Source organism: Pelophylax lessonae (genome assembly GCF_965119305.1).
Source record: "Pelophylax lessonae genome assembly, chromosome: 11".
Taxonomy (NCBI): Eukaryota; Metazoa; Chordata; class Amphibia; order Anura; family Ranidae; genus Pelophylax; species Pelophylax lessonae.
Window position 1 is genome coordinate 189,003,167 of NC_138778.1, and position 25,704 is coordinate 189,028,870.

Consider the following 25,704-nt stretch of genomic DNA (forward strand, 5'->3'; position numbering starts at 1 on the left):
GCCATCTACGTCATCCCTTCCATGCTGCCCCTCGCTTTCAGATCTCTTTACTCCAGGGTGGTCTTCCCGGTCAGGATTACAGACTGCCAGCTGGCGGTGCAGAAAATAGTCTATGTGGACAGCTTTACCCTGGATGCCTGCATAGTTAGATATGCCTGTTTTATTCATCAACCATGTGAGTTGCTACTTGTTGTACCTTCATTAAATGGAATCATATTGCTACACTTAGAGGCGCCTCTCTTCTCTTTGATACTCTATAGCTCCTGCTGGATTTTGCTTCTAATCCCCTTATGGAAGCGGCTATTTGTGGATGGACATTTTATGCAACCTATCGCAATGCTATAATCTTTTTATATGGACTATAAACTGAAGGACTTATGAATAAATGGTTGTGGAACGAATCATTTGAGTTTCCATTATTTCTTATGGGGAAATTCGGTTTGATAGAAGAGTGCTTTGGATTACAAGCATGCTTCCGGAACGAATTATGCTCGCAATCCAAGGTTTTACTGTATTTTGTTTTATTTTATTTTGGCTGTTTTGAGGCTTGCAATTGTGTGAAGTAAATTGCATGAATAAATCAGTGTTGTTTGCAAACACTGCTCGGCTATCTCTCTGTGAAAACGCACCCCCAAAGGGGTCATCCACGCCTACCACCGAGCTAATCCCTCACAGTATGTATATCTGTGTATACTGTACATATATATATATTTATACACATACATATACAGAATATCCTATATACATAATGCAACATGCTGTTGGAAGTCCTGACTAGGATTGTGGAAATTACTGTAAATACTGGCTGGGATTTTGAGAGTGCTATTAGAAGAACTGGCAGAGATTCTACATGTACTATTGAAAATACTGACAGGGATATTGTGAGTGCCATGGAAAGTACTGGCATGAATTCTGTGAGTGTCTGAGAAAGACTTGGCATTGATTCTGTGATTGCCATTGGAAATACTGGCACTGATTCTGTGACTGCCATTGGAAATACTGGCACTGATTCTGTGACTGCCATTGGAAATACTGGCATAAATTCTGTGACTGCCATTGAAAATACTGGTATGGATTTAGTTGTTCTGTCAGAATACCGCTACCTATCAGTTTCTGCTACTGTAAGTGACGTACGGACTAGAACTTAATGCGCATGCGCCATGTATTCCAACATGGCTGCTATGCGTTCCAATAGGTTTCCTATTGTAACAGAACACGAAGCAGAGGTGAACTGATGCAAACCTGAATTTTACATTTATTTTAGCAGTAAACTCCCCTTATATACTGAATCACAGTATTACATTTGTATTATTATAGTATTCTAGTAAGTATAGTGAGAAACCTGCAGGTAGAAGGTGGTCACTGGTGACGGTCATCTTGGTACACCCTGCACTGCTCAGTGACAAACTGATTATATAGTGAAACAGACTCACTCGGTCACGGTGAAATCATCTATTTCATTATAGAAGGTGAGTTTACTGCTAAAATAAATGTAAAATTCAAGACTTGCATCAGTGTAAGAAGATGTCTGCCTCTCCTTCCTGTTCTGTACATCAGGAAACCTATTGGAACACATAGCAGCCATGTTGGAACGCATGACACATGCACAGTAAGTTGTTCTAGTCCGTACGTCACTTCCGGTAGCAGAATCTGATAGGTAGCGGTATTCTGACAGAACACCGTGAGTGCAGTACTGGCATGGGTACTGTGAGTGCCATTGGAAGTACTGGCATGGGTACTGTGAGTGCCATTGGAAGTATTGGCATGGGTTCTTTGAGTGCCATTGGAAGTACTGGCATGGGTACTGTGAGTGCCATTGGAAGTACTGGCATGGGTTCTGTGAGTGCCATTGGAAGTACTGGCATGAGTTCTTTGAGTGCCATTGGAAGTACTGGCATGGGTTCTGTGAGTGCCATTGGAAGTACTGGCAAGGGTTCTGTGAGTGCCATTGGAAGTACTGGCATGGGTACTGTGAGTGCCATGTACTGGCATGGGTACTGTGAGTTCAGTAACAGAGTAGACACATCCACCAGGCAGTACAGAGGTTGTCAGTTACACACTGGTAAGGCTCTGTTATTTATCCCTATACTCCCGGGTAACACTTCTTCTCCGACTCCTCCCTGTGCTGATAAGATATGGGTGTGGGGGTCACAGTGGTAAGTAGAGTATTGGTCAGGGTGGTGAGGTGTCAGACCGTTCTCCCACCACTTTCCTCCTCCTCCTCACTCCTGTGTATCAGACTCCCTGTAAGGAGAGTGTTGCACATGCGCAGTGAGCGTCGGGGACGCGCACGCAGCCCGGTGTGAGCGGAGAGTACGCTGTGTGGTGGTGGCCGCGCACAATGGAGTGGTTGGAGCGCTGTGCCTGTGTGGTCCGGTTCGGGCTCCTCAGTGAGGGGTTCCGCAGGTACTCGGCCCTGGGCCTGGCCTGTGTGACGCTGGGCGGCTCTCTGGTGAAGGAGTTCTGGCCGTTGCCGGACTCTTACTTCAACAACAAGAGAAACTTTCTGAACGTGTGAGTAGACCGGGACACGGGGCTCCGGAGCGGGCGGGTGACGTGCTGGGGGGAGGGGTGCTGTCACTTGGTGAGCTCCTCTGTCACCCACATGGAGAACAACATGGCCGCCCTCTTGTCAATGACCCTGAAGGCTCAATGATAGTTTTCTGTCATCATAGAGTGACATGAGCCTCACATAGTCCATGACTGCCCTATGTCTGTCCTGTGACCGGCGTCTGTCTGCCCGGTGTCTGTCTGTCCTGTGTCTGTCTGTCTGTCTGTCTGTCCGTCCTGTGACCGGCTGCCCTGTGTCTGTCTGTCCGTCCTGTGACCGGCTGCCCTGTGTCTGTCTGTCTGTCTGTCTGTCCTGTGACCGGCTGCCCTGTGTCTGTCTGTCCATCCTGTGACCGGCTGCCCTGTGTCTGTCTGTCCGTCCTGTGACCGGCTGCCCTGTGTCTGTCTGTCCGTCCTGTGACCGGCTGCCCTGTGTCTGTCTGTCCGTCCTGTGACCGGCTGCCCTGTGTCTGTCTGTCCGTCCTGTGACCGGCTGCCCTGTGTCTGTCTGTCCTGTGACCGGCTGCCCTGTGTCTGTCTGTCCGTCCTGTGACCGGCTGCCCTGTGTCTGTCTGTCCATCCTGTGACCGGCTGCCCTGTGTCTGTCTGTCCGTCCTGTGACCGGCTGCCCTGTGTCTGTCTGTCCGTCCTGTGACCGGCTGCCCTGTGTCTGTCGGTCTGTCCGTCCTGTGACCTGCTGCCCTGTGTCTGTCTGTCTGTCCTGTGACCGGCTGCCCTGTGTCTGTCTGTCTGTCCTGTGACCGGCTGCCCTGTGTCTGTCTGTCCGTCCTGTGACCGGCTGCCCTGTGTCTGTCTGTCCGTCCTGTGACCGGCTGCCCTGTGTCTGTCTGTCCGTCCTGTGACCGGCTGCCCTGTGTCTGTCTGTCCGTCCTGTGACCGGCTGCCCTGTGTCTGTCTGTCCGTCCTGTGACCGGCTGCCCTGTGTCTGTCTGTCTGTCCGTCCTGTGACCGGCTGCCCTGTGTCTGTCTGTCTGTCCGTCCTGTGACCGGCTGCCCTGTGTCTGTCTGTCTGTCCGTCCTGTGACCGGCTGCCCTGTGTCTGTCTGTCTGTCCGTCCTGTGACCGGCTGCCCTGTGTCTGTCTGTCTGTCCGTCCTGTGACCGGCTGCCCTGTGTCTGTCTGTCTGTCCGTCCTGTGACCGGCTACCCTGTGTCTGTCTGTCTGTCCGTCCTGTGACCGGCTGCCCTGTGTCTGTCTGTCTGTCCGTCCTGTGACCGGCTGCCCTGTGTCTGTCTGTCCGTCCTGTGACCGGCTGCCCTGTGTCTGTCTGTCTGTCCGTCCTGTGACCGGCTGCCCTGTGTCTGTCTGTCTGTCCGTCCTGTGACCGGCTGCCCTGTGTCTGTCTGTCTGTCTGTCTGTCCATCCTGTGACCGGCTGCCCTGTGTCTGTCTGTCCGTCCTGTGACCGGCTGCCCTGTGTCTGTCGGTCTGTCCGTCCTGTGACCGGCTGCCCTGTGTCTGTCTGTCTGTCCGTCCTGTGACCGGCTGCCCTGTGTCTGTCTGTCTGTCCGTCCTGTGACCGGCTGCCCTGTGTCTGTCTGTCCGTCCTGTGACCGGCTGCCCTGTGTCTGTCTGTCTGTCCGTCCTGTGACCGGCTGCCCTGTGTCTGTCTGTCTGTCCGTCCTGTGACCGGCTGCCCTGTGTCTGTCTGTCTGTCTGTCCATCCTGTGACCGGCTGCCCTGTGTCTGTCTGTCCGTCCTGTGACCGGCTGCCCTGTGTCTGTCGGTCTGTCCGTCCTGTGACCGGCTGCCCTGTGTCTGTCTGTCTGTCCGTCCTGTGACCGGCTGCCCTGTGTCTGTCTGTCTGTCCGTCCTGTGACCGGCTGCCCTGTGTCTGTCTGTCTGTCCGTCCTGTGACCGGCTGCCCTGTGTCTGTCTGTCTGTCCGTCCTGTGACCGGCTGCCCTGTGTCTGTCTGTCTGTCCGTCCTGTGACCGGCTGCCCTGTGTCTGTCTGTCTGTCCGTCCTGTGACCGGCTGCCCTGTGTCTGTCTGTCTGTCCATCCTGTGACCGGCTGCCCTGTGTCTGTCTGTCCATCCTGTGACCGGCTGCCCTGTGTCTGTCTGTCCGTCCTGTGACCGGCTGCCCTGTGTCTGTCGGTCTGTCCGTCCTGTGACCGGCTGCCCTGTGTCTGTCTGTCTGTCCGTCCTGTGACCGGCTGCCCTGTGTCTGTCTGTCCGTCCTGTGACCGGCTGCCCTGTGTCTGTCGGTCTGTCCGTCCTGTGACTGGCTGCCCTGTGTCTGTCTGTCTGTCCTGTGACCGGCTGCCCTCAAAAAACATGGAGACCGCATTCCACTAGAACAACTTAATTAAATCTCAGGAAACACACAGCACATTCATCACGGGGGGCGGGGTTACCTGTTGCAGACTGGCCACTTACCTGTTGCTATGGAGTCGCTCCTCTGTGAGCGCAGGGGGTGGGTTCTCTCCCCACTAGGACTTTTTGGTTTAACCGCTTGCCGACCGCCCCACGCAGATTTACTGCGGCAGGGCGGGCGGCTCAGTTGCTCATAGTCACGTAGATCTGTATTGGTGTCACTGGTCCCCAAAAAGTGTCACTTAGTTTCAGATTTGTCCGCCGCAATGTCGCAGTCCCACTTATAATCACTGATCGCCACCATTACTAATAAAAACAAACAAAAAAGTCCTAAAATCGAATGACCCTACTTTTGTTTTCTTTGACTAGTATTTATATAGAACCAACAATTTACACAGCGCTTTTCATATTGTATATTTACATCAGTTCCTGCCCTCAAGGAGCATTCACTATATCCGGTCTCCCACAGTACACGGAAATGCAAATGTTTAGTAAATATAAACTGCTAAATACCTTTTCTCAACAGCAGTATATACCATTTCCCCAAAAATAAGACCTAGCATGATTTTCAGGGAGGGCTGCAATATAAACCCTAGTAAAGTCATTGTAAAAACATGTAATTCGTTTTGTAAAAAGATTATATAATGTCCAGTGTCTCATTTTGTAAATTTATTATCGAAAATATTTTATTTACACGTGACCGCCGGATATCTTCAGACGTTAGCAGCTCCTCACTCTGCAGTGCTCGGAGTGGGGCTGAGGTCCGCGAGGGATCTTGGCCCCTCCCCCTGCAGTGCTCGGAGTGGGGCTGAGGTCCGCGAGGGATCTTGGCCCCTCCCCCTGCAGTGCTCGGAGTGGGGCTGAGGTCAGCGGTGGATCTCGGGCCCTCTCTCTGCATTGCTCGGAGCGGGGCTGAGGTCCGCGAGGGATCTTGGCCCCTCCCCCTGCAGTGCTCGGAGTGGGGCTGAGGTCAGCGGTGGATCTCGGGCCCTCTCTCTGCATTGCTCGGAGCGGGGCTGAGGTCCGCGAGGGATCTTGGCCCCTCCCCCTGCAGTGCTCGGAGTGGGGCTGAGGTCAGCGGTGGATCTCGGGCCCTCTCTCTGCATTGCTCGGAGCGGGGCTGAGGTCCGCGAGGGATCTTGGCCCCTCCCCCTGCAGTGCTCGGAGTGGGGCTGAGGTCAGCGGTGGATCTCGGGCCTTCTCTCTGCATTGCTCGGAGCGGGGCTGAGGTCCGCAAGGGATCTTGGCCCCTCCCCCTGCAGTGCTCGGAGCGGGGCTGAGGTCAGCGGGGGATCTTGGCCCCTCCCCCTGCAGTGCTCGGAGCGGGGCTGAGGTCAGCGGGGGATCTCGGGCCCTCTCTCTGCATTGCTCGGAGCGGGGCTGAGGTCCGCAAGGGATCTTGGCCCCTCCCCCTGCAGTGCTCGGAGTGGGGCTGAGGTCAGCGGGGGATCTTGGCCCCTCCCCCTGCAGTGCTCGGAGCGGGGCTGAGGTCAGCGGGGGATCTTGGCCCCTGCAGTGCTCTGAGCGGGGCTGAGGTCAGCGGGGGATCTTGGCCCCTCCCCCTGCAGTGCTCGGAGCGGGGCTGAGGTCAGCGGGGGATCTCGACCCCTCCCTCTGCAGTGCTCGGAGCGGGGCTGAGGTCCGTGAGGGATCTTGGCCCTCCCCCTGCAGTGCTCGGAGCGGGGCTGAGGTCAGCGGTGGATCTCGGGTCCTCTCTCTGCAGTGCTCGGAGCGGGGCTGAGGTCCGCGAGGGATCTTGGACCATCCCCCTGCAGTGCTCGGAGCGGGGCTGAGGTCAGCGGGGGATCTTGGCCCCTCCCCCTGCAGTGCTCGGAGCGGGGCTGAGGTCAGCGGGGGATCTCGGCCCCTCCCTCTGCAGTGTTTGGAGCGGGGCTGAGGTCAGCGGGGGATCTCGGCCCCTCCCTCTGCAGTGCTCTGAGTGGGCCTGAGGTCAGCGGGGGATCTCGGCCCCTCCCTCTGCAGTGCTCTGAGTGGGCCTGAGGTCAGCGGGGGATCTCGGCCCCTCCCTCTGCAGTGCTCGGAGCGGGGCTGAGGTCAGCGGGGGATCTCGGCCCCTCCCTCTGCAGTGCTCTGAGCGGGGCTGAGGTCAGCGGTGGATCTTGGCCCCTCCCTCTGCAGTGCTCGCAGCGGGGCTGAGGTCAGCGGGGGATCTCGGCCCCTCCCTCTGCAGTGTTCGGAGCGGGGCTGAGGTCAGCGGGGGATCTCGGCCCCTCCCTCTGCAGTGTTCGGAGCGGGGCTGAGGTCAGCGGGGGATCTCGGCCCCTCTCTTTGCAGCATTTGGAACAAGGAAGAAGATCTCGGGTGGTCACACGAGCACCCAGTGGCACTGTTAAAGTATTTTCCACTATAAAGTTACAAAAGAAGACATGCTGCACATTACATAATCTTTTTACAAAATGGATTGCATCATTTTTTAATCACTGAGCTGACGGGGAGAGAAGACAGGAGACATTGGAACTTTTTATTGTTTTATTCCAGGTTTTTTTAGACCATAGAGAGGGGTAAATGACACAGCAAAGCACTGTGCTGTCTTTAATGCTTTGTAGAATCAGGACATTTTTTTTTTTTTTAGGGTTACAACCACTTTAGGATTGTCATTGTACGTACCGGAAATAAGACATCCCCTGATAAGAAGCCCAAGTGTGTTTTATGTAGCCAAAATTCATTTAAGACCCGGTCGTATTTTGGGGGAAACACAGTAACAGTTTTGTGACTTCTGTCAGTGTCTGGTTAAAGCCTGTAGCAGGATTTTTCATTCTCCCCTGACCCTCCTATGAGGCTGCCGGACCCCTGACCCTCTGTCTGGACAGTGCTGATTGGCCCTGTGCTGATCACATGCACTCTCCCAGGAAAAACAAAACTCTAGCGATACACACCAAACTGAGCATGTGCAGAGTGACTCCAAAGGCTCTGTATTATCAGGATTTGGGACTGTAGAAGAAGGGGAGAATCAGAGAAGACAGGATCAAACAGTCTTTTTATGCAATGCAGAGGATTAACCCCTTAGTTTCCACAGTGAGTATAACAAGCATGCTTTACTGCATATAAATAATTTTACTGTTGTGGGTTCAGTAACACTTAAGGGGCTTATTCACACTTGCTTTGGTCTCTGAAGAGTGATCTGCGTTCAGATCTCTCTTCAGACAGCATTGGACAGGCAGTGAGGAAGTGTTGTATTGCCTCTTTACAACCTTTTTTAATCTTTTGAACCTCAATCTAGCATGCCACATGCAATTGCGGGGGGTTTCAGAATGGACCCATTAGTTATTCCCACTTGCAACGTAGTTGGTGAAAGTGGGAAATAACTAAATCCCATCCTTGGTGTCAGTGGGATTAAATTAATCCCGGTGTCAGGTTAAGTAAAACCCATAGTTGATGTCAGTGGGATTAAATAAATAAATCCTTTGATTATTATTAAATTTCAGTTTGGAGAGATTTCCTCTCATTTCTGTTGTTTCTGGCACAGGAAGTGAAGGAAAGTCTCTCCATCAGGACACATCAAATAACTGGTTTAAACCATTCCTAAAGCTAGGGTCACACCTGTGCATTTTTTAGGACATGTCCAGAAGCACAGAAATGCACGGCAATCGTTTTTTTACATGATTTTCTATGGTTTCATGTTTGCTGCAATGCATTTATGGAAGAGGTCAGGGATGTTTTCCCCAAAGACTTACAGGGAGCACATAAAAAAACACATGTACATGACATTTTTTGGCGCAGTTTTGTGTTTAACATCCAATCTCCTCCTCCCTATAAAAAAAAAAATCAGGCTGCGAAAATGCATGAAGAAGCACAGGTGTAAACTTAACCTTGGCTTATAAACAAATTTGGTTTTAGATACATTTTCAAAGACTTTTACATGAATGTACCAAAGTTGTTCTTTAACCGCTTGCCGACCGACCACTATTTACTGCGGCGGTCAGCCCCTCACAGGCAAAGCGACGTAGGGCTACTTAACTAGCCTGTGAGGCTCTAGGGAGCGAGCGTGCGCCGCCGGAGGCACGCTCCTGCTCCCGCGCGGTCACAGACCGATGTCCTCTGGTCACTCGCGATCTTCCGTTACACCGGAAGAAAGGCAGGCGCCTAATGTAAATAAAGCCGCCTGTCATTCTCCCCTGTGTAAGAATGGAGATCACACAGTCCTGCTATGTAGGACCGTTGATCTCTGTTCTTACACTAGTAGCCACAGCCAATCACAGTTAGAAACACGCCCCTAGGGACACACTTAACCCCTACCTCTCCAATAAAGTTCACTGCCAGTGTCATTTTTACAGTAACAGTGCATATGTATAGCACTGATCACTGCAGTAATGTCACTGGTAACCGCAAAAGTGTCAAAAATGTCAGTTAAGGGTCCGATCTGTCCGCCGCAATGTCACAGTCCCGCAAAAGAATTCGCAGATCGCCAGCATTACGCGTTAAAAAAAAAAACCAACAAAAATCTTTCCCTTTGTTAGTAAACGCAATAACTTTTGCGCAAACCAAAATACGCTTTTTGCAATTTTTATTTTTTTTTATTTTTTTTTTTTCTTACCAAACATATGGTAAAAAAAAAAAAAATTGGCCCAAAATGTTAAAACCTTTTGATTTTTACATTTTTTTTGGGGAATCTCATATAAAAAAATGTGAAAAATATTGTTATTTTTGCAAAATTGACGCTCTTTCTTTGTTTATAGCGCATGATCAAAAAATCGCACAGGTGATCAAATACCACCAAAAGAAAGCTCTGTTTGTGGGAAAAAAAAGGACGTCAAATTTGTTTAGGTACAGCGTCGCACGACCGCGCAATTGTCCGTTAAAGTCACGCAGTGCCGAATCGCAAAATAGGCCCTGGTCAGGAAGGGGGTAAAATCTTCCGGGGCTTAAGTGGTTAAATTATTATTATTTATATTCTTTCCTGGGGCTCTGTGACTCTTGTACAGCTTTCTGCTAATTTGTCTCCTGAATTGTGTGAATTGTTTCCCTTACCGAAAACCTTTTCTTGTCTTTGCAGCTATTTTGTCAAGCTTTCCTGGGGCTGGACATTATCTCTTCTCTTGCCTTTCATCGGACTGACCAATTACATTGTGACGCGGAGCGTCCCGGCCGTCTTTCGCCGGATAGGCGCCTTGCTTGTAGGAACCATTATTTGGTACGTCTGCACACATTTTTTCATATACGTTGAAAACGCTACCGGTAGTTGTTATGTCTCTGAGATGCAGCCAGAGAATGTAACGGAGCACGGGGACAAGAGAGAGTGTGTCAGAAGCGGAGGATTCTGGGTCGGATTTGACATCTCGGGGCACTCGTTCCTGCTCCCGTATTGCGTCTTGATGATTCTGGAGGAAGCAGCCATACTACGAGATGAGAGAATTAAGAAGCACGGGATGAAGCCACTGATTCACGCCCTGGTTGTGTCTCTGGGACTCTTGGTGTTCATTTGGTCTTTGATGTTCTTTTGTACTTCAATCTACTTCCATACTGTTTGGCAAAAATTGTTTGGAACTTTCTTCGGCATCCTGGCGTGGTACGTCACTTATAGGTGGTGGTATCTAAAGACGTTGTCCCCTGGACTTCCTCCCAGCTCTCCTCCAGGAAAGAGCCACAGAAAAGCTAAATAAATCGACACTACTCAGTATTACATCTGTATAGATTCTCCACAACGGGCCTCCTAGTTTAGGACCATCAGTCAAAATGTTTGTTGTTGACAATATGGGGGTTTTATATGTCTTCCCTCTAAACTTTAGGCTTGAGCTATGAAGGAAAAAAAAGTGTGTGTGTGTGTATGTATGTGTATATATATATATATATATATATATATATATATATATATATATATATATATATATATATATATATATATATATATATATATATACACACACACTATATTACCAAAAGTATTGGATCACCTGCCTTTACACCTACGTGAACTTTAATGGCATCCCAGTCCTAGTCAGTAGGGGTCAATATTGAGTTGGCCCACCTTTTGCAGCTATAACAGCTTCAACTCTTCTGGGAAGGCTGTCCACAAGGTTTAGGAGTGTGTCTATGGGAATGTTTGACCATTCTACCAGAAGCCCATTTGTGAGGTCAGGCACTGATGTTGGACGGGAAGGCTTGTCACGCAATCTCCACTTTAATTCATCCCAAAGGTGTTGTATCGGGTTGCGATCAGGACTCTGTGCAGGCCAGTCAAGTTCCTCCACCCCAAACTCGCTAATCCATATCTTTATGGACCTTGCTTTGGTACAGGTCCAAATCATTTGGTGGAGGGGGGATTATGATGTGGGGGTGTTTTTCAGGGGTTGGCCCCTTAGTTCCAGTGAAGGGAACTTTTAAGGCGTCAGCATACCACGACAATTTCATGCTTTGCAGGAACAGTTTGGGGACGGCCCCTTCCTGTTCCAACATGACTGCACACCAGTGCACAAAGCAAGGTCCATAAAGACATGGATGAGTGAGTTTGGTGTGGAGAAATTTGACTGGCCTGCACAGAGTCCTGACCTCAACCTGATGGAACCCCCTTAGGATGAAATAGAGCGGAGACTGCAAGCCAGGCCTTCTTATCCAACATCAGTCCCTGACCTCACAAATGTGCTTCCAGATGAATGGTCAAACATTCCCATAGACACATTCCTAAACCTTGTGGACAGCCTTCCCAGAAGAGTTGAAGCTGTTATAACTGCAAAGGGTGGGCCAACTCAATATTGAACCCTATGGACTAAGACTGGGATGTCATTAAAGTTCATGTGCGTGTAAAGGCAGGCGTCCATATATAGTTTTTATCTAAAGCCCAAGGTTTGACGTTTACATAAACCATCTAATAACTGTACTTTGGCATTAAATGTCATGGCTGAAATAGTTAAGGTATATCTAAACCCAAAAAGAAAAAATGTAATCTTTTAAAGCTTACTAATTCTTAGATGGTAGTGGCTGCATTCACTTCCTTTTTTCAGTATTTAAGTTTTAGCACTTCCTGTCCTAGAGTGACAACACTGACTCGCTGCACTGGATCTTTGGAGGAGCAGTGTTGTCACTCTATGTTCTCTTGATTTGCAATACAGACATCTCCTCTACTTCTATAACATAGGAAGGCGGTGTTCTGTAGTCCCCCCAAAGATTGCGGGTAAGGGTAATAAGGGTTTCTTGATGTGAACAGGTATTTTTTGGGCTTGCAGAAAATGTAGTCAGCCTGGAAAAAAATGTGTTTCTGCACATCACGAGTAGAGCAGCCTGGTGATTTCATTGGGCTGCCCTAAGTGCGAGAAACTCCATAGAAGTCCCTAAATCTTTTGTGAAATCACACCGTACCAAAACTCATGGTTCTGTGGCACCATGCGTAATAGGAAATAATGTGGGGGTGCAATGAGAACTAATGCCATTAACTTCCTCCCGCTGGCTGCACGCATCTATGGGACCTTTTCGGCCAGTGAGCTTTAATGCTGAGAGGCCGCATAGATGTGATTCTTTGTAAACAGTTTACTGCACTGAGAATGTGTTCCCTGCGTGCTACCAGCACATTACCGAACTCTCATGGAAAGCTCCCGATGCATTTTTGCATTACGGAGCTTTCGATCGTGTGACAGCCAATCAGAGCAGTCACATGATCGGAATGCTTGTCTCCAGCTCCCAGCATTTTGATCCACCTAAAGGGCCGGAAGGTGGCAGTGGGAAGGGATTAAGAATGAAATTACAGCATATTTTTGTGTGTTGCAGGAAAGTGTGTCATTTTTGCCCATGCTCCTGCAATGCACAAGTGTGAATGTAGCCTAAGGACTGGTAAGCTGCAATATATTATATTTTTGTTATTGGGTTTATATACATTTTATAATAATAATAACATAGATGAAGTATTTCCCTGCCCCTCTTTTGCCCAGGGGCACAGATAAGCACTGTCTATACTTGAAACAGTCAGGTATTTTTGTTCACTGTCCCATTTGAGATTATATGAAGTGCAGAAGTACATGAACACGGCACAGGCTCTGGACAGTGCTAAACAACATTTTGGGCCAAAAAGGGTGCAGGAATACTCCTATGGTTTTGCACTGCGTGACTTTTAAATATAACAATGCTGCAATTTCGATTCAGCCGTACAGTTTAACCTTTAAACCTGTTTTGCAAACTACTTTCTTTGCTGTGGGCAACACAGACTGTTTAACAGTACTTGGACTTAGACAAGCGTCCCCTAGGAAAGGAAGTGCCTTGAAAATGGATTTGATTTTATTCCCTGAGTAATTATTAATAATTGTTATTTAATTGTAATTAATCAAAATGCTGCAGATGAGTTCAGTATTAGCTGGTGAACACCATCTCTAAACCTGCTGGCATGGCCACTTTTTGTTCACCCACCTCACTAATCATCACAGCTAGTTCTGTTTCATCAATAACTGTAAAGAGATGAGTGCATGCTGCACTGTGTTTGGTACAGACACTAATGTTGATCGGTAAAAACTAAAGTTGGAAGTTTTTAAGAAAACCTCAAATATATGAAACTCCCTATAGTTCACCACCATGCTCCTTCATAGCTGTGTCCTTTCCTGTAATCTGTCTTGGTCAGTTGCTGCATGCCCACTGGAAGCTGGAATTAGGCTAGTAGAGGGTGTGTCGGCTCGATCAACCAATGGGTGGGACGGGGAGGTACTCAAGTAGGATTACAGGGAGGGTGTGCCAGCGATGTGGTGGTGAATGCAGGCTGGAGACAGGGGCGCCATGGCAATAAAGCCGGCCATAGATAGGTTGAATGTTGGCCGGATCAGCAGAGATTCGATCCATGTATGGGCAGGCTGATTGTACTAAAGTCAATCCATCGATCAACTTCAGAACAACCAGCTTGTGATTACTGCTGGTGTCTATAGCTGCTAGCAGTAATCATTGTGGTGTTCTGGCCAGGAAGGCTCCCAGACTTGTGCATATTGTAGAGACTGTCTTTGGAGTTCCCACATGTCTGTTCTCACAGCAGAGGGTCTTGGTCCTCCTAATAAGTAGCCAAATACGCCAATGCAAGAAAACCGCACTCATGGCACATCGCTCTTCTTTATTTAGTCATAAATTCCAAAAGCTAAAAACAATTAAAACCCCTCCAGTCTATGCAAGTTTTTCATGCAAATTGCAAGCTTTCTCAAGGCCTTGGCTCATCCAATGTTGGTCAGGTAACCTTGTATCTGTGGTCCTGAGGACTACAAAGGGCAGTGAAGAAGACCGGTGTAACGTGAGAATTACCTACCCCGTGAGAAAAATCTACCCTCGCCACTTCCGGGCAGGAACAGCTGAGCAGCGCAGCAGTGCGCATGCTCATAGCCCCGGATACCTAATGGAACAAGCGAGGAGCTGACTAGTGCGCATGTGCACTAGTATGAAAATAGCACGGTGTACCGTGAAAAAAAGCTACCCACGCGGCGGTTAAATAAAACAGCTGGGCTGCAATATGAGTCATCTCCGCTCCTGTCCCGGTCACTTCCCTGCTCTCGGCAAGTAAATATTAAAGCGGCTGGCGGCTCCGTGATTTATGTTTTCATACACCCGCCGCCGCTTTTATATTTACTTGCCGAGAGCAGGGAAGTGACAGGGACAGGCGTGGAGATGACTCGTATTGCAGCACAGCTGTTTTAATGTACCCGCTGCATTACATACAGTGCCGTGCACCGGAAGTGACGAGGGGTAGGTTTTTCTCACGGGTAGATAATTCTCACGGAACACCGGGCTTCAGACAGGAAGTGGCTGTGCAATGCTTACTGACACACGGCTGGAAAAAGCTGGTTCCCACAGAAAGAAAGAGAAAGTAATATTTACATTGCAAGGTGAACAGACTGGAGTCTTTGGGGGGGGGGGGGGGGGTCACTAGCAAAGCATTGATAAATATCTGAAGAATTGGAGATCCTCTATAAAAGTTTCATGTTTAGTATTGGGTTTTACAGCCTATACTGGAGAAATGACATGGTTATGAGTGACACTTTCATGTCCTCTGGTTGTTAGACGGCTCCTATTCTGGCTGTTTGACAAATGTTGATGAGTGTTGGATGCCACCGGAGTCATCCGTAAGCCAGGGACTGCGTGTCCCCAAGTGTCATCCTATATCACGTGTGGATAATGTCACTTAGGGTCACCTTCCCTCTCCTTCCTGGACGTATTTAAAAGTTGGATTAGCTACGTCTTGTAGGAAATATGCTTCAATCTCCCATCTGTCTTTTGCAGAGTGGATTTTATGTCACCTTGTCACTGTTAGTTATTTTACCTCATTATCGTTCTGCAACTTATCAGTTGTCAAAACAGTATTTGTAACGCTGCCTTGAAATGATAGCTGTGGCGTCTTAAGGAAGGTGTTTATGTATCGCAACCTCCTTCATAGAGGAAATCCGGGTTCCTGGTATACCCATTCCTTTACATCCTTGCGGAGAATCTTACTTCCGGAACCCTCAGTTTGCTGTGACCAAATTGTCACCAACTGCCACAGTTACATCATGGGTGATGTCAGAGGTCACAGCATAGAGAATGTCTCAGGAAGCGGGGGGTGTCACAGCATAGGGGAAGTCTCAGGTGGGGAGGGGGGGGGCAAAGCATTGGGGGATGTTGTTGGTCACAACATAGCTAAACCCATTGACACCCAGCTGGGCAAAGCGTGGTCACCATTGCTTTATATGAAGTTTACCTTCCATACCCCTGACTGCCTCCAGACAGAGAAAGGCGTATCTTTTTGCATTTCAGCTTTAACAATCAAAGGGATTAGGCTTGGAAAGCTTTACCTTCTTTTAAATGAATGTATTTTTTATTCAACATCTTAAAGATGTGTTACAACCGCTTCCCGTTCACTAGTAAAAGTTCGTCTCTCTCTATGGCTAGATGTTAAAGCATCACAAAACACAAAAAAACACAAATCTAATATCCTGCAGTTTATCAGTCCTTAGATGAGGGAGTCGGCCACATTAGTTTTATTTTCTGTCTTTTTTCCTTTTAGTTTTACCTGGTGATCCTGCAGATGACATACTTCTAGTCTCTGGGTGGCTATGCTCGCTCCTCCACTGTATCTGCAGAGGAAGCCATGGTTTCCACCCAAGCTGGGCTTAAAACATGGCTGACTTTGTTCATTTCCAGTACATCGGGGATGATGGGGATAGTAGTTTACACACGAATGATAACATTGTTTTCCCCAGTCTTCCTCTAGGACAGTCACATGAGATAGACTCTGCCCACCCACAAGCACAGAGAGATTTGAAAGCCCCTCAGCAGCTCTTGCCTACTGCATCCATACTGTACAGCTCCCTGTTTGTTTTTCTTTCCTCTATGATTCTTGGAGGTACTTGGGAAGACCTTTACCATCTAGCAGTCATGTTACAGGCCAGTGGGTCCTGTTTGCTGATGGAGGGGGGAGGATACAGGAAACTTATGGGGCTTGGGTTACAACCTTCACCCTATATGTAACAAATGGCTCATATTTCATGCCGATAAGTCAAGTTTTACCTACAGGGAGACAACCAGGATCCGCTGCCGTAGGACATGGGCTTCATGCGAGGTTGGGGATGGAAGGAGCTCTTCACTTTTCAAGCCGAGGTGGACTTGTGATGGCATTGTACAAGTTGCTGATCCCAAAGCTATGTAATATTACAACCAGTTCCACTAATTGTGAGACCTTCACTACAGTGGGCTGTTGTGATTCAGACATGACTGAATAGCGTCCTTACTTTTGGCTGCTAAACCACTTGCTGACCCCAGTGGGAAGGACTGAAGTGGCATAATGTCACTTGTATTGGAGCAGGGACCAGGTCAAAACCTTAGAGTGTTTATGCCTCCAATTCCTTAGCTACATGCTGGGATGTTGGATGTAGTGGAGCACTGCAATGCCCTACTTAACCGGTTGCCGACCACCGCACGACTATATACTGCAGCGGTCAGCCCCGACCAGGCAGAGTGACGTATGGATACGTCACTCGCCTGTCACTGACTTGAGAGGCAATTGCGGGCGGGCGCGCGCCCGCCGCGGCTCGTTCACAGACAAGTCAGTGCGTGTGACCGGCGGACTCAATGTCCGCCGGTCACACTACGATCGTTCCGGTGAAGGGAGAAAGGCGGAGCGGCTTATGTAAACAAGCCGCCCGTCATTCTCCCTGGTGTAAAAATGAAGATCAGACGGTTCTACTATGTAGGACCGTTGATCTTTGTTTTTACACCAATAGCAATGTCCCTGCACAGTTAGAATCACGCCCCTAGGACACACTTAACCCCTCCCTCTCCAATAAAGTTAACCCCTTCCCTGCCAGTGTCATTTTTGCAGTAACAGTGCATATGTATAGCGCCGATTACTGCAGTAATGTCACTGGTAACCCCAAAAGTGTCAAAAATGTCAGTCAAGGGTCCGATCTGTCTGCCGCAATGTCGCAGTACCGAAAAAAAAATCGCAGATCGCCGCCATTACGCGTTAAAAAAAAAAAACACCAAAAATTACAAAAATCTTTCCCTTTGTTAGTAAACGCTATAACTTTTGCGCAAACCAATCAAAATACGCTTTTTGCGATTTTTTTTTTTTACCAAACATAGGTAGCATAAAACAAATTGGCCAAAAATGTTAAAAAATTTAGATTTTTACATTTTTTTTGGGGGGGAATTTCATATAAAAAAATTTGAAAAATATTGTTATTTTTGCAAAATTGACGCTCTTTTTTTGTTTATAGTGCATTATCAAAAAATCGCACAGGTGATCAAATACCACCAAAAGAAAGCTCTGTTTGTGGGAAAAAAAGGACGTCAAATTCGTTTAGGTACAACGTCGCACGACCGCGCAATTGTCCGTTAAAGTCACGCAGTAAAAAATCGCAAAAAAAACCCTGGTCTTTTAGCAGCCAAATCCTCCGGGGCTTAAGTGGTTAAAAAAAGTCCAATGTGAAGGCTGGTCCCATTCCAGGATGGTCTGTAGGGTGGAGGACCCAGCAAAACCTGGAGGCGCAAGGCACAATTGGCAGTGTGAGGGGCACAGGGTGCTTGTGATTCAAATGTCTTAGATTAGCCACTTTTGATTAGAGTAGGTCCTACCTTAGGTATTTATCCTTGTGGTCACTCAAACTGTCCTAGAGGATGATTGGGGAAACCTGAGTTGGTATCTGGTAACTCCTTTTCCAGGGATCCTCCAAGATGATGGATTTCCCTCCATACATTATGTTAATGCTCCCGTCTTTCAGTGCATCTTTGGGAACTGAGAGGCTGGAGATATCTAAATGTCTTTCTGTGTCAGGCTCTGCCTAATCACAGGAAACTATCTCATGAAGATCTCCAAATGACACTGCACCGCTAAAGAGATTTTGAGGATATACAGAGTATTAGGGCTGACCTTTCTAACCATCACTTCATAGTGCCCTCTGCTAACACACACCGATGCTGCCCTCTTAAAACAACGAAATATAAATCATAAAGAAAAAGGGGCGCAAAGGCCTAATGCATTACCAGATTATACTTGTCTAGCAAAAACCAGAAAAATGCATACTCACAAAAGCACAAGTCTAAAGGCATTAAGACCAGACCCAGGTGGCAGGATGACCTTCAACAAGGGATGTGTCCTTGTGCCCTGGCGGCACCAAAAATCGCCAGCTAACTCATTTCCAGGGACAAAACCTCTTCCTCAGAGCAAAAGCGCCTATCTCATGTGACAGTCCTGGATGATACTTGAAAACTGAGTATTTACTTGGGTTTTTGCTTTCAGTTCAGGTCATAGAAAATGACAAAGACATGGCATGCCTGGCGAGGTCGTCAGGTATTTTCTGAGAATGTTCTTTGTTTCGAGCTGGGCTCACATATGTCTGGTTGCTGTTCCCAGTATTAGGTCCAGTGCCTCCCAGTTCACTGGTTCAGGTGCAAATTGGGCCTGTATTTGCACCTGATCCGGACCAAAGACGCACAGGACCCTTTTTGAATGCGGACCGCTGCTGGCCCGGACCTGTGTGAACCGGCTTCATTAAGAGCCGGTCACACTCCCTTGTCATGCGAATTGGATGTGGAGAAACCTGCATCCAATTCTCAAATGTGTGAACCCAGTCTGAAAAATGAAAACGAATTCAGCCACAGCATCTAAGGACTGGTAAGCTGCAGTACATTACATTTTTGTTCTTGGGTTTAGCTATCCCTTAGGTTTATAGTAGCCATGTGCTTGCTTTTTGCTGAGGCCAATGCAAAAAAAAAAGTATTTTAAAAATGCCATATTAGATATGGGTTGAGTCTGGTGGGCTGAGGAAGATCCTGACTTCTTGTTATCTCCCTGACTTCATTCCATGCTCTAGCTCTTGTCACCTGAACATTTTGGCTGTCCCTGATCATATTTGTGTGTTTCAGCTCCTCGTGTTATCAGTCACTACAGTCTCTGCAACCTCATAAGACTGACAATTGAAATGAACGCTACACAAGTTCCAATAAGCTATGTTGTATGACCTGTTCTAGCACGGTGCATTTGTTTTATTTTTACTGTTTGCATTATTTTATATAGTGCTGTATGCAGTACAGTTTTGTATCCATATTAGACCATTTACTTGTTAAGGCGTATTAATGCAGCTGCTCACTACAACGTTAAAGTGTATCTTTTACATTTTGGAATAAATGCTTTGCTTTAAGGGTGGATGGATTGAGCAGGCCCTATTCGTGTTCATTTCTTTTTAATAGTTTTGTGTGAAAAGCCACTTATGTTTAAAGAAGAGTTCTAGGCTGAAAAAAAAAATAGAAGTAAGAAGCTACAAATACTGTAGCTGCTGACTTTTACTATAAGGACACTTACCTGTCCAGGTATACCACAATGTCAGCACCCTAGCTGATCCGTCCATCAGGTTTGGGTGCAGGCTCCGGCATCCTTTACTAAGGGAAACAGGAAGTGAAGCCTTGTGGGTTCACAGTCTGTTTTCTACTGCAGATGCTGCTCTTCTTGAATGGTTGCGTGGTCTTCTGGGACCTCTGTGTTACCCAGAAGGCACTGGGGGGGGGGAAGGAGGAAGGGTCGTAAATGAGGTAGATCGCTGCGGCGTCCTTGCAAGGAAGTGGGAGAGGCTACCTATTTTTGACAGGTATCCCCTCCCCCCGTAAGGTGCTAATGTGGCACCGAGGCGGGGGGGGGGGGGGGGTAGCAGATAAGCGGATAAGCGAAGCTTCCACTTTTGGGTGGGACTCTGCTTTAAAAAAGAAATCCTCTCCTGGTCAGTGAAATACATTTTAAGGATTTTAGCAAACTTTTGCTGGTTCTTACCTTGTGGAAACTCACACATGTACTCCGATCACTTCTTCCTTCCTTGGTGCTAAGTGGAAGGGGCTGCCTGTTACAGGCACACCATCAGCCCCAGTGTTGTACTATGATTGTCATTGTTACTAGGAAGGGACCACTTGTTTTCAGAAACCATATGTGGCCCAAGACTAAAATGAAAATGATGATTAAAAATATATATTAAACTGGATGTGTATCAGTTATGTAAGTATTTATCAGGTTAATAAAAGCAGAGTCATTCTTAAACTGTTCCTAATTTTTTCTTGTGTGGTGGTTGAACATGATAGACTTGTGTCAGTTTTTAGTCTATGTATTGATTGCCGATTCACTAACTTTTGATATTGCAGAGTAATAGGGCTGGTCCACACCAGTTCGCACAGCAAGTTCCTGTACCATTCACATGAAATTCTGTGCGGTGCACTTTCAGCCCACCACACACAAATAGTGCATGCACTTCTTTTGGAAACTCACCCCTACTGGATCGTATGATACTTTTGTACCATGTAATCCGGTGCTGGCAAACACACTGCTGTTTGGGGTGTCATTGACTTAAAGCGGAGTTCCGGCCTCATTTTCTTCTTTTCTGATTCCTGTAGGGATAAGCATGTTAAAAAAGAATCCTCCTTCTGCGGACGCGGCCCCGGATGTCCCTTCCGGTTTCGCATTGCGTCCTGGGAGATGTGTGTCATCCATCCCAGGATGCAATGGGAATGGGCGGCCGCTACTCTGATTGGCGATCGCAATCTACAGCGCATGCTCGAGATTGCGATCGGCATTCTGGGTAGCCAGAAACCAGGAAGAGGGACACAGCGGGGGACACAGCAGCTTCAGACGCCCACACCAGAGATGCCCACGCTCTTCAATCAATTTTAAAGGTAAGATTTTAACTATACAGTAAAACCTTGGTTTGAGAGTAACTTGGTTTGAGAGCGCTTTGCAAGACAAGCAAATTTTTTAAATAAATTTTGACTTGATATACAAGCGATGTCTTGATATACAAGTAGCGTCATGTATAAAAAAGAAGAGAGGCGCCTCTAAGTGTAGCAATATGGTTACATTTAATGAAGGTTCAATATTTAGCAACTCACATGGTTGATGATTAAAACAGGCACATCTAAGTATGCAGGCATCTGGGGTAAAGCTGTCCACATAGACCATCTTCTGCACCGCCATCTTCATCACACCCTTCCCCGCTGCACTCTACGAGTGATTCAAAGCCTCACTTTCAGATCACTCTACTGCAGGCTATTCTTCCCGGTCATGATTGCAGACTGACAGTGGTGAGAGCCGGTGGTTCAGAAGATGGTCTATGTGGACAGCTTTACCCCGGATGCCTGCATACTTAGATGTACCTATTTTAATCATCAACCATGTGAGTTGCTAAATGTTTAACCTTCATTAAATGTAACCATATTGCTACACTTAGAGGCGCCTCTCATCTCTCTTATATTCTGTAGCTCTGCTAGATTTTGCTTCTAATCCCCTTGGGAAGGCTGCATATTGTGGATGGACATTTTATGGTTACACATTTCTATAATCTTTGTATATAGACTATAAACTGAAGAACTTGTGGAACGAATCATCTGAGTTTCCATTATTTCTTATGGGGAAATTCGCTTTGATATAAGAGTGCTTTGGATCACAAGCATGTTTCCAGAACGAATTATGCTCGCAATCCAAGGTATTACTGTATTTATTTACTGTACTCTACTGTAATGTGGGAATAGTATTCGTGTAATTGGCGATAGTTTAGGATTAGGGGGGTATTTTTATCTCAAAAATGTTTTTGTGGCCGGAACTCCACTTTAATATTGACCACCGCTGCAGATAGCATCTGCAGTCTGTCTTGAACATGGTGCAGGAAACGCATGCGAAACGTGGGTTTACCGCACTGTTTTTGTGTAAACCGGCTCTTACCCTTGATTCACACCTATGTGTTTTTTAGTGCCTTTTACAGAAACGCACTACAGTCCATTCAACCTGGTTTCCAATCTAGTTCACATCTATGTTTAGAGCCAGGGTGTATTTTGGAAAGGGTCAGGGACTTTTTTTTTTCCTGCAGCAGATTATGTTTTAGCGTGTAATAGACTTCAATGGTCCCGCACCAAAAACGTTAATCCTAACATTTCAGGTGTAAATCTACCCTAAAACTAAAATCCTTGCATCTATAGACCTCCACGATCTAAAACTAACCTATCTAGCCCTGTAAAGAAGAAATCAGTATACATACCTTTTTTGAAACCGATCCGGTCTCCAGCAGCAGAATGAATGGGGAGTGAGATCACCCATAGACTTACTACTGGGCTTCCATTGTCAGCTGTGTCCTCTGCATCCGCCTACACAGCAAAACCGCTGCTGACAGCCGGTCGGATCGGCTTGAAAAAAGGTATGTACAGTAATCCCCCGCTCCATCGCGGTTCAGTTTTTGCGGTCCCGGTAATTCGCGTTTTTTTTTGTAATGTTATTTTACTATATAAATCATTAAAAATGAAATATTTTTGTGTTTTCCATAGCTCTTGCTATGTCTCTTAGTATCTTTTATGTGTTTAAATGAGTTTCTATTGTTTTAAAAGTGTGTTTTAAAGACCTTTAAAATGCTTCTACACATACAGTGACAGTAAAATAAACATGCCTACAATGCATTTTAATAGGGTTTTTCTATTTCGCGGAATTTCACTTTTCGCGGCTGGGTCCGGAACGTAACCCCCGCAATGGAGGGGGGTTTACTGTATACTGATTTCTTCTTTACAGGGCTAGATAGGTTAGTGTTCGACCCCCCCACTTCCCCACGTTTGTGATCACTTTCCAATTTTTTTCCCATCAATGTAAATACCTTTTATTTAGCCCAATTGTGCCACTTCAGCTGTACCTCGCCATGGGAAGATACGTCATGTCTGCCGCCGATTGGCTCCTGGGAACGGAGTGTCATTAATCCCAGGAGTCAATGGGCATCCGCTGCTTATAGCATTGCGGTATTATATGCGCAAGATCAGGAGGAGCATGCTGGTTAGCCAGCAGCGCGTATCCCGGGAAGGAGGAACGTGTGGGCTTCAAATGCCCACACTAAAGATGGGTGTGCTCACTGGGGACAGCAAAGTGAGTTTTTTAAAACATACAATGATTTATAAAAATTTCTCTTTCGTTCATTGACTGACACAGCTCCATATCTTTTTGACCCCTGGGTTTATGCTGTCCCCTACAGGAGAAAGACACTAGGTGGAAAAAAGTTTGACTACTCCCATAGGGCAGTCCTAGGGGGTATACTCCCACTTCGTACTCCAGCTCTTTAGTTTTTTTCTGCCTAGTCAGGAGTAAGGACCTAGTTCCTTGCTGGGATCTCTGCTCCTGGCATTTTTTTTCCTTTTTAAATGGAATCTTTTTCTTTTATTATTTTCTGTTCCTGTGAGAACTACAATCAACTTACGGACTGTATATCTTAGACCCTTACGGTCATCCCAGTCTGGCCAGCAAGGCGACCAGACCTTGGCTCCATGCTGGGTTGGCCACGACAGCCCCACTGGAAGGGGGCTGGCCAGTGAGTTAAACGTCCCGCGAGGACGCATAGCACTGGTCGCTTCTCCTGAGTACCTTTTGACCTGCAGCACTCCCTTCTGAAGATGGTGGGTGGTGTGTCTGGAGTGGTGCCCACCCAGTTCCACGGTGTGGTAAGTAGTGTCCCCCCTCTCCCTTGGTGGTCTATCGGGGTGGATGTGGGCCCCTACCTGGGATGGTCAGACCCCCGGGTTCCCCACCCAGCCTCTCTAAACAGTCACGGTGGGTCTTTTGGCCCCCAACCCACTGATCTAGCTGACAGAGCTGCTGATGGGCACGAGCCTCACATGGCAAGAACGGGCCAAAAATTTAGGCCGTGGCTTTGCGGCCTAGTCTCGGCTTACTGACCAAGCTGTCCCGAGTTGCTGACAGGCACGCGCCTCACGTGTCCGGATCGGGCAAAAAATGTAGACCACGGCGTTGCAACCTACTCACAGCTGACTGATCAAGCTGTCCGAGCTGCTAACCTAGCTGTCCAAGCTGCTGATCAAGCTGACAGTGCTGCCGTTGGGCAGCGCCCCACGATGCCGAATCGGGCCAAAAATTTAGGCTGCGGCTTTGCGGCCTACTTGCAGCTGACTGACCAAGCCGTCCGAGCTGCTGGTCAAGCTGTCTGAGCTGTTAACCAAGCTGTCCGAGCTGCTGACTGAGTTGATAGTTGCTGACGGGCATCCACCCCCCCCCCCCCCAGTTGGTCGGCCCCACTGGGGCTCGCATCCTGGTGGATGGGCGCCCTCAAATATTTAGGCTGCTTGCAGCCTTATGGGCCACGCGGCAACCCTTAGGGGGGCAGCCTCAGTGAGGTTAGCTGAGGCCCCCAACTCTCTCCCTGGGCATCTGCCGGACTGTGGATCTGGGTAATTGCCATAGCATTGGTGTCCCTGATTTTCCCAAATGGGCAAAGTCTTTGCGCCAGGATCTGAAGGGGGAACAGCTTCCACCTGCCTTTGCAGAGCTGGTGGACTTTTTGGTCCAGGGTTTGCAGTCCGTCTGTGATGCCTCTCTGGATGCGGCTCCCTTAGTCTCTGTTATCTGTTACAGCAATGATCCTTCAGCACATGATAGGGCTACTACACTACCTTCTCCGGAGGTTCTATAAGGACCTTGTCTGGTATGCTGAGAGCAGATCTTTCCAGACCTGCAGATTAGCCCTCTTCTGCCTGAATGGGCGCTATCACCCGTATTTGGGGTGAGGGAGGGCGTCTTTGCTTCCTTTTGGACCCGTGCGACTCCCTGATTCCAGACAAGTGGGTCCACGAGCTGACTCGGCCTGGCTACAAGATTGAGTTTTCAGGCTTCTCCTCCAGAGGTTCTTTCCTTCCAGCCGGAGTTTATCCCCAGACTGCCTGCGACGTCTCTTCGGGGCGGTTCAAAACTTGCTACTATGAGGGGTGATTGTTCTGGTCTCAGAATCGGAGTGTTTTTTTCATGGGTTTTATTCAAACGTGTTTGCAGGTCTCAGGAAAGAAAGTGAGGTACGTCCAATCTTGGACCTCAAGCTCTGAACCGCTTTGTGCAGGTACAGATGTTTCGAATGGAGCCCATTCATACGGTAGTGGCATCCCTACATCTTCTGCAAGCAGAGTCTCCAACTGCTGTGACGGACAACCTGGAGATTACTGTGCGGACTCTGCAGGAGTTTGGTTGGAAAGTTTATTTCCAAGTATTGCCTCTGGTTCTGTCCACCTAGTTGGACTATCTGGGTCTGTTCTGGACTCGACCTCAGCCAAGGTGTTCCTCCCATGGGACGAGTTCCAAAATCTGTCTACACAAGACCTCTGCAAGAGAGATGCTTGCCATGTGGGACATAAATCCACAGTCTCTAGACAATCTGATCCTGTTGTACTAGGGTACGAGAAGGTCCCTGCTTTGGTGGCTTCGCTCTCCGGCGCTTCAAGTAATTCTTCCTTCCCCTTTCCTGGACGGTGGTCACCACAGATGCCAAACTGTCCATGTGGCATTGTTTGGCACTTATTGTGCTTAGGGTCTGGACTCTGAAAGGATCCAGACTACTGATCGATATACTGGACATTTTGTCC

General features: G+C 47.9%; 1 protein-coding gene across 1 annotated transcript; it reads left to right on the plus strand.

The window, feature by feature from the left end:
* Positions 1-2,301: 2,301 nt before the first annotated feature.
* Positions 2,302-10,525, plus strand: FITM2 (fat storage inducing transmembrane protein 2). The gene is made up of 2 exons (XM_082271209.1): positions 2,302-2,514; positions 9,902-10,525. The coding sequence occupies exons 1-2, from the start codon at positions 2,342-2,344 to the stop codon at positions 10,506-10,508; spliced, it is 780 nt and encodes a 259-aa protein (XP_082127335.1). The 5' UTR covers positions 2,302-2,341; the 3' UTR covers positions 10,509-10,525.
* Positions 10,526-25,704: the final 15,179 nt, after the last annotated feature.

What these genes read in the sequence shown, in the direction of transcription:
- FITM2 (XM_082271209.1), top strand. Translation starts at nt 2,342, where the DNA reads ATGGAGTGGTTGGAGCGCTGTGCCTGTGTGGTCCGGTTCGGGCTCCTC. An exon ending in AAGAGAAACTTTCTGAACGT is followed by an intron (nt 2,515 to 9,901) that starts GTGAGTAGACCG and finishes TTGTCTTTGCAG; the next exon opens with CTATTTTGTCAAGCTTTCCT.